The sequence below is a fragment of the Equus asinus genome, chromosome 14 (genome assembly GCF_041296235.1).
Source record: "Equus asinus isolate D_3611 breed Donkey chromosome 14, EquAss-T2T_v2, whole genome shotgun sequence".
In the NCBI taxonomy this organism is placed as follows: Eukaryota; Metazoa; Chordata; class Mammalia; order Perissodactyla; family Equidae; genus Equus; species Equus asinus.
Window position 1 is genome coordinate 26,524,061 of NC_091803.1, and position 13,558 is coordinate 26,537,618.

The following is a 13,558-nucleotide window of genomic DNA, read 5'->3' on the forward strand; positions in this document are numbered from 1 at the left end:
CCACAACCCCAGGAGGCTAGACATTGTCATTAGCCTTAGTTTACAGACAAGACAGTTGAGACTGAGGGAGGCCAACCAGCTTGCCCAGGTTCCCACACCGGCTGTGGTGGGAGAGTCCAGATTCTTAACCACTGTGCACACTGCGTTTCTAACACAACGTTTTCCAAGGTGAAGATGCGTATGGTATGACGTGGGGAAAGGGAAATGTTTCCATGGTTGGTATTTGAGAAGACCAGACACAGACAGAGTTTGAGTAAAGGATCAGTTTCCTTGTCTGATGGAGACAGAAGAAAGTCAGTGCAGTTGGGCTTCACAGAGAAATCAGCTATGCTCTGTGGGACTGGCCGAGCTGCAGACCCCATGGCCCGAAACCCCAGCGGCAGCCATCTGACTAGTCGTACTGGGCCTTCTGAAGCACAAAAGCCTCACTCCAGGCCCAGCCTCGGATGCTTGAGACCATTCTCTGCTCGCTCAAGATGTGCTAGAAACTCACCTCCCCTGGGCCGCGCGCTCCTTGTCAGTCCTGGGGCTCGCAGTGCCCAGTGTGATCACAGGGAGCAGCTCAGTCCTCATGCATCATCCCCAGGCTACCCCGGCCAACAACCTGCCTGTCCAGGAGTCTTCCTGACCCCCTGCTCAGAGCCGGGGCAGGGGTGAGTTCTCACACATCTCCAGGAGCCGGGCTGCCATGACCTTAGGCTGTGTGTGGGCTTTCCTGCCTGGCAAGAGGGACCAACCATCTTTAATTCAACTGAAGTCTGTCAGGCCTCTACACCATGCTAGGTGCTGGCAGTACTATTGAGAATAACTGCTGTACTGGTTGAGAGCTTCAGACAGCCTGGGCTCAAGTCCTAGCTCTGCCACTTCATAGCTCTGTTACTTTGAGCAAGTTGCTTAACGTCTCTGCGCCTCAGCCTCTGCGTCTGTGCAATGGGGCCTACAGGGGCCTGCCAGCCTTGGATTGTGAGATTTGATGGGTTTATTCTTGTAACGCCCATGGCACAATGCCTGGCCCACAACAAGTGCTGGGTGTTAGTGCTGAGTGATTGCTCTGTGCCAGCCTCTGTTCAGACATTGCCTTGGGTCATCTGAACACCGACCTCTGAGGTAGAGAACATTGTCATCTCATTTTACTGAGTGGAAAACAGAGCTACACTGTCATTTCCCCAAAGTCACAGAAATAGGAAGTTGTGGAGCTCACACTAACCCATGTCTCCCTGATCCCAGAGCCCGTTTGTGCCCACACTCCCTCTGGATGTCTGGCTGTCAGCAGAGGAGGCAGGTGTGCCATTTGGAGAAGGCTCTGACGGGGGGCCGGGGGTAGGCATCAAGTACTGCAGAGGTGAGAACAGTCATCTCCGTGGTGTGAGGAGCAGACGCTGCCAAGGCTGAGAGGGTCTCTCCTTGGTTGCCCTTTGAGTCCAGGAGTGTACTAGTAACGTTTCTCCTTTTCCACTTATGCCTATTTTGAGGGCTGTCTGTGTATCTTTTCTTGGCTAAGTAGCCTCTTAAGGAAGTTAAAAAGGAATGGAAGAGATAATGTCAGGCTATTGCTGAGGGTGTGTGGGTCCGCCTCCCCTAAGTGCTGCATTGTGCCACTGGTTATGCAAAGCCAGCATCCCTGGCTCCATGTCACCCACTGTTCTCGATCACATGACATCTTTCAGTTAGGGGCCATATGTCATCAAAGATTTAGGGCCTGGGCTCTGAAGCCAGACTGCCCAGTAATTCCAGCTCCTCACTTGCTAAGGGGTGGAGGTTTGGGCAAATTCCTTAGCCGCTCATGTTCTCAAATATGAAACGGGTGGTAGCACCCACCTCCGAAGGCTGTGGTGAGGACTAGCTCGCATGACACACGTGGAGAGCTTAGATCAGGCCAGGACATGCCTGGGTTTGGGGAATGGCAGCACTTTTGTTATTAGGAGCAGTGGGTTACTCTGTGAGCACCATCTTAGGGATGAGATGGGAGTCGAGGGGGTCGAGGGGCTCAAGTAGAGGACAGAGAGGAGGACCCAGTGGAGAACAGGCTTCGTGGTCAGTGTTCTGCCATGTGCTGGTGTGCTGGGCACCAGGTGCCTCCGGCCATGGCCACTAGAAGGAAATCCCAACAGAGAACCCAGTCCTGGTCACTCGAGCCTTGAAATAGTTCTCCTGCCTACAGATGGGCCCAAGAGTCCCTTTGTCCCCACGTCTCCCCTCCTGGTTGCTTCAGGCCCCCATCCTGGGAGGGGAGCAAAGGGCGAAGCTGCAGGGCAGCAGCAGATGCTGGGACCCAGCAGGTGCAGTGGGAGCAAAGGCTGAGGAGGCCTGCACTGTGACTCGGGCTCCTGTTTCTTCTGTTGGAGGTCGTGAACTGGGGGATTTTCTGTCTCTGTGGGGAGTGGAGGGGATTCAGTACCAGAGTGGTGCCCGAGAACTGCCGAGGCTGCCTGCGTTTCTGCTGATTGTTACCCTATGCCTGCCCTCCCAGAGGGCTCTGGTGGGTCAGCCTTGACCAGACCTTAACTCTGAGGGTAAGTCTCTGATATCAGAGTTCAGGGCCCCAAGATGCTTTATTGTTTGTGAACTTCACCTGCAAGCCACATGCTGCGTCCCCACGAGAATCTGGGCCTGACCTTGCTCAGACATCGGTCTGTGGTGCTCTGGTGTGGGCATTTCTCACCCCTCCGTGGCCACAGCTCCTGCACAGGCGATGCTGGGTTGCAGAGACCAGCTTTACTGCCACCCCTCTCTGCAGTGGTACCTAGCGTTCTGACATCCATGTACTGATAAGAGCTGGGGGGAAACTGTCTGTATCCCTGCTCTAACAACTACTACAAACTTAGTGATTTAAAACAACACGAATTTATTATTTTACAATTTTGGGGTCAGAAGTCTGAAGTGGGTCTCACTGGGCTGAAATCAGCTGTTGGCCAGGCTGTGTTCCTTCTGGAGGCTCTAGGAGAGAATCCATTCCCTAGTCTTTTCCAGTTTCTAGAAGCCACTCCTTGGCTCATGGTCCCTTCCTCTGTCTTCACAGCAGGGAGTAGCATCTTCCAGTGGCTCGCTCTGATCCTCCTGCCTCCCTCCCTCCCTCTTAGAAGAACTCTGTTATTACATTGGGCCCACCCAGATAATCCAGATAATCTCAAAATCCTTCACCATCACCACCACAAAAAGTGTTAACTTAATCACCCCCACAAGTCCCTTTTGCCATGGAAGGTAACATATTTGTAGGTTTTAGGGAGTAGGGCGTGGACATCCTGCTCCACACTGTCATATGTGATAGGACTTCTTATTGCAGAATTGTATCTTCCATGTTGGAGACTGTGACCCTGCTTGAGGAGCTCTGCCGGTCACTCACGAGCTCTTGGGAGCCTGAGCACATTATTGAACCCCTCTGTATCTCTGTTTCTTCATCTGTAAAATGCCTCCCAGGGTCATCAGGATCAAATGAGTTAGCACATGACTTGGCGAGGTGTTGCTCTTTCTTGTGCCTTTCTCTGGTTCCAGCCGTAGGCCCAGCTTGTCCTTTTTCCCACACCGCGCTTTCATAGGTTGAGCGTCGGCGCATGTGATTGTCTGAAGGAGGTGCTAGTCCAGAGTGTGGTGGCTTGTTGCTGTACCACCACTTCATTCCTGTCGTCGTCGTTTTATATTATTCACAAAAGCTAGTGCCGTCAGGAGTGCTGTGTGGACCTGTTAGACTGGCAGCTTTAGCCTCTTTTTGAGCTGTTTTCTTGGAATACATTCCGACAGATGGAATCAGTAGGTTAGAGGCCTCCTGAAAGGCTCTGGGAGGGTTGTTGGACTTCTGCACACTGCTGCCACCTTATTGGCACTGAGTATCAGGACTCACTTAAAAGGACAAAGATGTTTTTCATTCTCTTGGCAATACTGCTTACGTGCCTACTGTGTGCTGGCACTGTTCTGGGTGCTGGGGGTGACGCTGTGAAAAGACAGGCACACTTCCTGTTGTCCTAGAGCTTGGCTCAAGTGGAAGGCTGCTGTTTATTTAATAAGACTAACAGGACACCTTATTATTCCTTCATTTGCATTTCTTTGTTCACTCATTATATTAAAAACAAAAAGCAGTTTTTGGAGTAAGTTTTCAGGTCTTGTGCCCCAAGATGTGCAGTTTTAAACATCCCAAACTCGACCCTGTGTGTGGTCTTTCTCCATGTCTCTGTCTCTGCTGCAGTCGGCCGTGTCATTTCAGGACCCTCACCCTCTCCCACACAACACTGCTTTACTCACTGCTGGAGAGCGTATGCTTGTGCCCTAGGGACCGATGTCATGGTGCGCTGCCTCAAGCTGCTGAAGGAGTTCAGACGGAAGGTTGAGGACGACCACGACCAGGACGATGATGAGGACGAGGAGGTCATCTCCAAGACAGTGCCTCCAGTGGACGTTGTGTACGAGCGGGATATGCTCACACAGACCTATGAACTCAGTAAGTCCCGTTCTCATGCCCACTTGCCTCTGGTTCCTGAGCATTTGAGCCAAGGAGTGTTTTGCCCACATGTTGGAAGAGTCTCAGCTGTTGAGAATGTAGCGCAGCAGGAAGCACTGAGCTTCCCATGAGGGGTTAGGCTCAGGTCAGATGTGAGTTGGAATCCCAGCCCTGCCCCTTGGCTGCTGGCTGTGTGACTTTAGCAAGGTCTCTGAGCCTCACTTCCCTTATCTGCAAGATGGAAATGGTAACCACCCTTGCCTGTAATGAGGGCTAATTGAGGAATAGGGTTAAAATATCTGGGGTAGTGCCTGGTACATAGAAAGCACTCACAAAAATTAGCTATTAATATTATTACTCAAAGATTTGAGAGTCCCCTCCTATCTTCTAAAATTGGTCTGGAGTCACTGCAGGCTGGGAATTCTAGTGATGAAGAGGGGAAAAACTGTCTCTCTCCCTTCCTCACCACTCCCCTAGTTCCCCTAAGATCTAAGTAAGACATGCGTGACCCGGTGCTGTAGATGGTGTGGCCGCAGGTCCCTGTGGGAAGGAAGACAGAGTAGAAGGTGAGGTGGCTGCAGGAGATCTGATCAAGCCAACAGGTGCGAAGCCATGCTGGTGGATCGGCCCAGCCTTTTTGGAGGGCTGTGTGGCAGTTCTTAACAACTGAATATCTCTCAGAATGGGCTCCTCAGAACTCAGTTCTGAGAAGTTGCCCTTAACCCTTTCATCCTCACTTTTAGCATGTTACTAGTTCAATATGAGAACACATCCTAGTCACCTCCTTTCGTTCGGCTGTTTCTTTTTCTACATGTCCAATGCAGCAAAACCTCCTTTATCTACATCGGTTTTACCTGGCAGCCTCAAGTGTGTGCTGCATCAGGAAAGAAAGAGGAAAATATTTCTGAACCGTCAAAGGGTTTTGCCACAAAGCTTGCCACACAGTCTACCCTGTATTTCTTGTACTTTCCTGGAGGGACTCCCTGCAACCTCCACCCCTACCCGACCCGCCTTCTTCCCGGAGTCCCAGTCCCAGAGTGGTCAAAGAACTTTAACAGGGCTCCTTAGAGGCAGATAGACTAATAGCGGGGCAGGAGCCCCCAAACTAGAGAGAACAGGTAATGGAGTCCAGTTGTCCACCGGTCGTTGAATACAGGGCCAAACAGCATTATTTCCTGCCAGAGCCCCTGCTGGCTGACAGCTGTTACAGGACAGTGCAATAGTCAGTGTCCATAATGCCCTTGAGTCCACCGAGAAAGGAAGATGAAAAAGTTCTTTTTTTTTTTTTGAGGAAGATTAGCCCTGAGCTAACTGCTGCCAGTCCTCCTCTTTTTGCTGAGGAAGACTGGCCCTGAGCTAACATCCGTGCCCATCTTCCTCTACTTTATATGTGGGATGCCTACCACAGCATGGCATGCCAAGCAGTGCCATGTTCGCACCCAGGATCTGAACTGGTGAACCCTGGGCCACTGAAGCAGAACGTGCACACTTAACCACTGCGCCACCAGGCCAGTCCCGAAAAAGTTCTTAATTTAAAATTATATTGATGCTTTTTAAAAGAGCCAGTTTCATTTATCTGAAAAAGTCCTTTCTTGTGAAAAAGCTAACTTCCCACTGCTGAGTAAAAACGGTGTTAGTAGATCAGCAATTGATCACTTGACATTTATTGTTTTAACTTGAAGGAGTCAGATAGTGAGTACTTAAAAATTAGCTACCAGTAGCAATGTTCAGAGATTCTTGGGAGGGAAGGGAGAGAGGAGGCACATATTTTATTCTGTTGGTCTCACTGCATTGAAATGTCTGTGCCTGAGAAAGATGGGTGGGGATTGACTTGACCTGTGCAGAGCAGCTCCTTTGCAGAGGTTGGGGTTCAAGTACGTTGTTTCACACAGTCGAGCGCAGAGGCACCAAAGGAATTTCTCAAGCTGAAATCCGAGTGGCCATGAATGTGGGGAAACTGGAAGCAAGAATGCTGTGTCGCCTTCTTCAAAGATTCAAAGTTGTCAAGGTAACATCGTGAGTCATCTGCACAATTGTCTTTGGACGTGCACGCAGTGTGATTATGGAGGAATGTCTCAGATAGACTCCCATCGCTGTCAGGGAGGCAGACGGCTGCCCAGGGCCTGAGAGCAGCCCATGGGCATGGCAGGTCTCCCCTCACTGTGGTTTTTGTTGGTTTTCACTTTTTACAAATTGAACAAGTTGTCGTATTGAAAAGTCAGCAGGAGATGTGGCAGTGTGGGGAGCACTCTGCCATGTGGGGACAGTCAGCTGAAGCTGGCTAAAATCCCACCACCCCTGAGATGAAGTGGGAGCTCTCCAGGGCTCCACGGTCCCCACTTGGCCCTCCCTCTCATTGTGTACTTGCCTGGCTCCTGGGGACATCGAGTCAGCTAAGTATGCATATCTGGCACTCAGACCTGCTGTCTCAGCCCTTTAGGCGTCATTCTCTTCTTGTCAGCTATTTGGCCATTTTGCTAGAAGACAGTATTATAGTTGGGCTAATGATTGCAGAGCCCTTAGCACTGTCCTTGGCAAGTGGTTGTTGTATAGAAAATGTTACTCTTTCGGCCATTAAGGCCCTCGAAGAGCCCCTTTCCGATGTCCTAGAAGAGAGAGTGGGCATGGACTGGTGATGACCTTGTCATCAGTTCCCATGGCAGGGCCTGAATGGAGCTGGTGACCTCCAGGCCCGGACTCACCAGTCTGTGACAACATTTATGAACCATCGAACTCTGCATAGCAAACGCTCAGTGCTTACTGACCGCTTCTTCTGGGCATAGTCCTGTGCTAGGCACTGGGGACATGGGGAAGACCAAGTGAGGGCCCTGCCCTAGAGGAGCTCACGGTCTTGTCGAGCAGACACGCAGTCAGGATTGCAATTTAGAAAACCACCTCCTACAAGCCTGTGAAAGCAGGACCTGAGGGGGCGACGAGACAGGAAGACCCGTGAGAGAACATGGATGGGGCCTGACATGGGGCCCAGGCAGTGGAGGGACGAGACACAGGCAAACGCAGGAATGATAAGGAGGTAGACTCTGCAGACCCACAGCGCACCTGAATGCCTGTGTGTTTTAGCGCCCTCTTTTGAGTGTGATTAAACGTATCTTATCCCTCTAGGGGTTCATGGAAGATGAAGGGCGGCAGCGGACCACCAAGTACATCTCCTGCGTGTTTGCAGAAGAGAGCGATCTAAGTCGGCAGTATGAAAGGGAGAAAGCCCGGAGCGAGCTCTTGACCACTGTGAGCTTGGCCTCCGTGCAAGAGGAGTCCCTCCTGCCCGAAGGGGAGGACACTTTCCTGTCCGAGTCAGACAGTGAGGAGGAGGGCAGCAGCCGCAGCAGCAAGAGGAGAGGCAGAGGACCACAGGGGGACATGAAATCCTTGAGCCTCTGTCCTGGGACTCAACCTCGTCACTCCACCCCAGCCAAGGGTAAGGGTGCTCTCGGGGCAGGGTTGGGGAGAGCGGGCAGGGGGCGCGCATGCTCAATCTAAGCTGCTGCCGATGCCACCTTGCCCGGGATCTTCAGAAAGTGCCCGTTCAGTTCAGCAGGCAGCTCAGGATCTCTTTGGTGTGTCCTAATTTGGGACCTGTTGGTGTCACTAGCATCACGTGATCATAAGTTTGAGGAGACAGTCATGTAGTCTGGCTCCTGGCTGCTTGCAAGTCAGTTCTTGGCAAATGTTTTGTTTGTTTTATTGTGTTTTTACTATTAAAGGGATGGAATTCCATAAACTTCTTCTAGTTGCTGCCCTCCAACAATCTATTTAAGAACTCTGCAAGGTTTTAGTTTAGTTGTAGGAGACTTTTTAAAAACGCTTGAAGGGTGGTACCAAAGACAGATTTGCAAATCTGGAATCCAGCTAAGAGGGGGTACCATGCTGCTTGCTTGACCTACCACCCTAGTCTTTAAAATGACCAGATGGAATCCTTCAGCCAGCATGGGTCTGATTTGGTTGCTGAGCATAAATGCCCCTGTTGCTTTCCCCCTTGACATGGCCACGGTTCATTCATTCTGCTGCTGTCCACTGTAGGTGGGTGGAAAGTCGTAAACCTGCACCCACTGAAGAAGCAGCCGGCCTCCTCCCCAGCAGCCGCCGAGGAGAAAGCCTGCCGGAGCTCTGGCGGCAGGAACAGCCTCCCGGAGGCCAGCAGCTCCACAGACCCCAGCGTGAGCTATGGCTCCCACTGCATGAAGAGTAACAGTGGCGACATAGCTGTAATCGAAGAGGTCAGGCTTGAAAACCCAAAGGTGAGTGCTCAGAGTGGGAATAAGAAGGAGCCTGTGGCGAGTGGACGTCAGCCTTATCAGTTCTGTGCTTAAGAATCACAGCAACAACAAAATCAATGATAGTCAAAGCGACACACGCTGAGTGCTCACTCTGTACCAAGCAGTGGGCTGTGTGCTCATGGGAAGTAATACAGTGCTCGTTTGTCTACCGCTTTCACACAGGAATCACGCCCTACCAGAAATCACCTACACCATTATTATACAGTGTTGTAGTTTCCAACAACTTACTCTTTTTATGGAAACTTACTTTGGAGTGAACATTTGTATGGCTAGTTTTGATTAGTGATTCTCACTCTAGGCCAGTTTTGCCCCCCAGGGAACCTTTAGCAGTGTCTGGAGACTTTATTTTATTTTTTTTTTTGCTGAGGAAGATTGCCCTGAGCTAACATCTGTTGCCAATCCTCCTCTTTTTGTTTGAGGAAGATTGTTGCTGAGCTAATGTCTGCACTAATCTTCCTCCACTTTGTATGTGGGATGCCACCACAGAATGGCTTGATGAGTGGTGTGCAGGTCCATGCTGGAGACATTTTTGGTTGTCATAACTGTGGGGGAGAGGGTGCAACTGTCATCTAGTAGGTAGAGGCCAGGAATGCTGTTAAACTTCCTAAAAATGGGCAGAACAACCCACAACAGAGAATTATCCAACCCAAAATGTCAACAGTGCCAAGATTGAGGAACCATGCTTTAAATGAAAGGCCAATATCATTTGCCATAAAAAGAAGGTAATCATAAAATAGATACAATAAGACATTCTGTCCAGATTCTGTTGTGTGTCACAGGGTTACATACACAGTAGAATCAAAGCAGCACTCTTTCATCAATGTAATTAGAGGAATTCACAGGAGCACCTTTCTCATTCTGTGATTCAGTTCACCGAATGCTCTCCTTTGTCTCCTGAAAGTGCCTCTGATACTGCCGGGGGCGCCTCCTGCACTTCAGAAACACTCAGAGGACAAGGCACCCAGCACAGGGTAGGCTTGTGATCAGGAGTGGCTTTTGATGCTGTCACTGCTGGTTTATTCAGGCTTCATAACAGCCCTACAAGATAAACGTGAGCTCTGGTCTGGGTGGAGGAAAGTGCAGCCCCTAGCACTTGAGTGACTTGCCTGCTCAGTTAACGACAAATCCAGGATTAGAACCCACGTGTGTGGAGGTCCCACCCTGCCTTGCTTCTCCCTTTCTGGTGTGGAGGCCTGTGCTTTGGTACTATCCCTGCAGCAGAAGTGGTGGGGCATGGGGTGGGGAAGGTTTGCTGTGGATTTTTCTAGAACCTTTTAGCCCTTTTCTATTCTTTGGATGCTGTAACTTGTACCATATCAAGTCATGATTGGTATTGTCTCTAACTGAAGAACCTGGGCCTGCCGGCAGGTGGGTCCCAGCAGGTTCCCAAGGGTTTGACTTGCCTTTCTGGCCCACCACCCGCTTTGCACCTTCTCTTCAGGTCCGCATAGCTCCAGCAGTCCGCTCCCTCCAGTTGCTTCCTAGGTCAGCTCTTTTCCTCTTGGAAACCTCTTCCAAAAGTAATGGCAGAAGCTGGCCCTTCTTTTCAAATACTTGCTGAGAAGAGTGGCATGAACTACTGCCTGGAGGTTCTTTGGCACAGCACATTTGCACTTTGCTTTCCAACAGCCCCATGGAAAGTGGCCACATTTACTCACATGGATCTCCTCCAAAATGTGTGCTTTGAAATGCAAGAGAAAACAAAGGTCTTTCTCCCACTTTGGGGCCCCTTCTCAAATCTTTGCATCTTTCACCCCTCAAACCCTTCCCCCTTCAGGAAAGAATTGTGCCTCCCTGGAGCCCCATCCGTCAGCAGGGAGGTGATCTGGAGTCTGGCTGTTCCGACACTGGCACCAAGTCACCTCCTTCTCCTGACAGTGCAGCCCAAAGTGAGAAGGGCGTCCAGCAAAGCAGGCCCCAGACTGCTGCATGGCGCTGATTTGTGCCAAGCGATTTACAAGGAATAGGTTAAAGTTAGGGTTTCCTTTCCCTTCGGGGTGCACATTTGGGCTTTAACATACCTGATCTGAGAGCAGATGGATAAGTTCATTTTAAGCTCCTGGAAGATGGGAAGGAGCCATGAAGAGAGAAGTGGGCATTTTGGTGGGAGTAAGAGAGAGAGCACGGAGCTCTCTTCCCTTCTGGTTGTCTCTCTCACCACTCATCCTCATTTACTTAGAGACAACCTCTTCTGCACTCACAAGCCTGCCTCTGCTGCTGTCTTACATTCCCAGAAAACCTTCCAGGGGCTTCCTCAGTTTGGAGTCAGAAACCTGTGAGGCAGCAGCCCGTGCTGGCACACAGTCACACTCTGTGACCCGGATGGCTACTTAGCCTCTTCTTCCTCACCTGCAAGAGCCCGGTTTCCTCTGCTGTAAAACCGGAACTATCGTAATGATGGTTGAGAGATTTTGATGAAAAAAGCCTAATAGAGTGAATGGCATGGAGTTGGCTCTCACTATGTCGGTTTCTTCCCTCCCATTGTGGAAGAACCAAGAGAAAGCTCAGTGAGTGCTTTCTGCTTCTTCAGGAAGTGCTGTAGTAGATGCCTGTAATTTCTGTTCTGAAACCAGCTGATCTTCATAAAGTTCTAGGATCCTCTGCTGGCCGATGTCTTTGCTGTTTCAAAGCACTGAAATTGTGAGGTGGTGGAATCCAGTAGCGGAAACAGTCCTCTTGACTTTCCTTCTTGAAACATGGGTGCAGAAATGCCATAAAGAGGGAAAGTGCACCTGCAGGAATGGTGTCTGGCCCCTAGCCTTGCTGAACCCATTGTGTTCTTGTGCTCTTGTCCCTATTCTAGGAGAGTGGCAGTTCCCAGAAGACTGGGAAGCATGGCCCAGGCCAAGACAAACCCCATGAAACTTACCGACTGCTGAAACGCAGGAATCTGATCATAGAAGCTGTCACCAACCTCCGCTTAATCGAGAGCTTATTCACGTAAGGAGGGGTCTGTCTCTGTCTTGAACTAACAATAAATCTCATGCCGGTTCGTCATCCCAAGCGGCAGAAGTGCCCAAGTTGCATTTGAATCTCTCTTCTGCTGTATAGATTCCCATAGTGTCCATTTGTGGTAGAAAGGATTGTGATTCATGTGATTTGGCAAGTGTAGACATTGAGGAATATCAATTCATTAGACAGGGAGAAAATGAGCAAGAAATGAAAGTCATGGGAAAGTGCATTTGCCTCTCTCCTTCTTTGGAAACTTGGTGCTAAAGAAGGGGTGAGAAGAAACTTAGGTAGATAATAGTATCAGCTGATAAGCTTTGTTTTTAGTTCTTTATGGAGCTTTTTGTTCAAACAGTATCTTATATGCAAACCAAAACACAAGAGACACAAGTAGAACTCCTGTGTTTGGGGTGGAGCACGGGCCTTGAACTCTGGTTTGGTCCTTCTAACCCACTGTTACCACCACTTCCTCGGCTGCATCTTTAGGGCGTCTTAGACACCCAGTGTAAAAGCCATTCAATTAGAAGGAGCTTACACCCTGGAGTCAGGGATGTGAGTTCTCTTAACTAGGGGATGGGAGACCATCTGCAGATACTGCTGCCTAGATCTTCTCTGGGCAGTGAGGGATTTGGCCAGGTGTTCCTAATGTCTCTTCTGGCCCTGCCATTCCATGATTGGTGATCTAGAAACATCACCACAGGGACTCAGTATGATCTGGAGAGTAAGATGTATCAAGAGAAGAATCAAAAAGAGCTTCAGATCTGTAGGTGTCGACAGTAGTGAACTGGAACATTCTTTAGCTAGATGTTAAATTAAAATTAGCATGGGGACTTCGTGAAGACAGATTGCCATCATGGCGCTCACTTTCCCTGCCATTATTGTCACAAATCTTGTAATCTCTTTAGTTCATGGTGAAAGGCTCAGAACATGAAGCTGCTGTGAATGGGTGACTTGTCTTTAGCTAACTCATTTATCGTAAAGAGAGATGATCTTTAATATCCCAAGAAGTCAGGCTTTCAGTGGTGAAACCCACTTTAATTCTTCCCTACTTTCTACTGGATACCATTAGGCACATCTCAGTTGCCTAGGTTGAGAAAGACCTTCTCTGGAGATTTGGGAATATTAACTGCTTATTTTGTGATTCCCCAGGATTCAGAAAATGATCATGGATCAGGAGAAGCAAGAAGGCGTGTCCACCAAGTGCTGTAAGAAGTCCATTGTCCGCTTGGTGCGGAACCTGTCGGAGGAAGGTCTTTTGAGACTGTATCGGACTACAGTTATTCAAGATGGCATCAAAAAGAAGGTAACCCTTGGCTTTCGTGACACCACAAAGCCGCATGCCGCTGGAAGTTTTGTTGTCTAGCTTCCCTTGTCCTTGTTGTATTTCGGTTGTTCCTTTGTTGCCAAGAACTCGCAATTTCCCATTATGCTTCTTAATTTGGGGACCAGAGATCATCCCAACTTTCTGTAGAAGCTGGAAACAGAAAAGAGGAGTAACTTGCTTGGATCTTAGAGCAGCAGGTGAGCTCAAGGCAGGTGTCCAGCACTGCAGCCAGCCTTGAAAAGAGAGGAGGGAAAGTGGAGGCATGCTGAAGTTCAGCAGTAAAGTAGCGTTGGGAGAAGTCAAGCGACGTGTACAAGGTAGAAATTGTAGATGAAGCAGCAAGAATGTTTTCCATGGAGAGCTGAGGAAGCATGTCCAAGAGGGAATGATGGCAGCGACTCAAGCAGGGTACACTGCTGGGTTATCTGATGGGGAACAGTACATCTCTTCTGTCTCAATTTATCCGTTTCTGTAAGATTTAAAGTTTGGGCCTATTCCCATAGCAATTGTAGCTCAGCAGCTTTGCACATTTTCTAAGGCATAAATTTTTCAGGGTTGGAA

General features: G+C 49.6%; 1 protein-coding gene across 2 annotated transcripts in view; it reads left to right on the forward strand.

Moving 5' to 3' along the window:
• GTF3C1 (general transcription factor IIIC subunit 1) overlaps positions 1-13,558 on the forward strand; it is a 79,451-nt gene that overhangs the window by 24,692 nt on the left and 41,201 nt on the right. For both annotated transcript variants that reach the window (XM_070483960.1, XM_070483961.1), the window contains exons 7-12: positions 4,265-4,432; positions 6,325-6,440; positions 7,553-7,865; positions 8,468-8,685; positions 11,528-11,664; positions 12,823-12,976. In XM_070483960.1, coding sequence (XP_070340061.1) covers positions 4,265-4,432; positions 6,325-6,440; positions 7,553-7,865; positions 8,468-8,685; positions 11,528-11,664; positions 12,823-12,976 — 1,106 coding nt within the window. The remainder of the gene's footprint in view (positions 1-4,264; positions 4,433-6,324; positions 6,441-7,552; positions 7,866-8,467; positions 8,686-11,527; positions 11,665-12,822; positions 12,977-13,558) is intronic.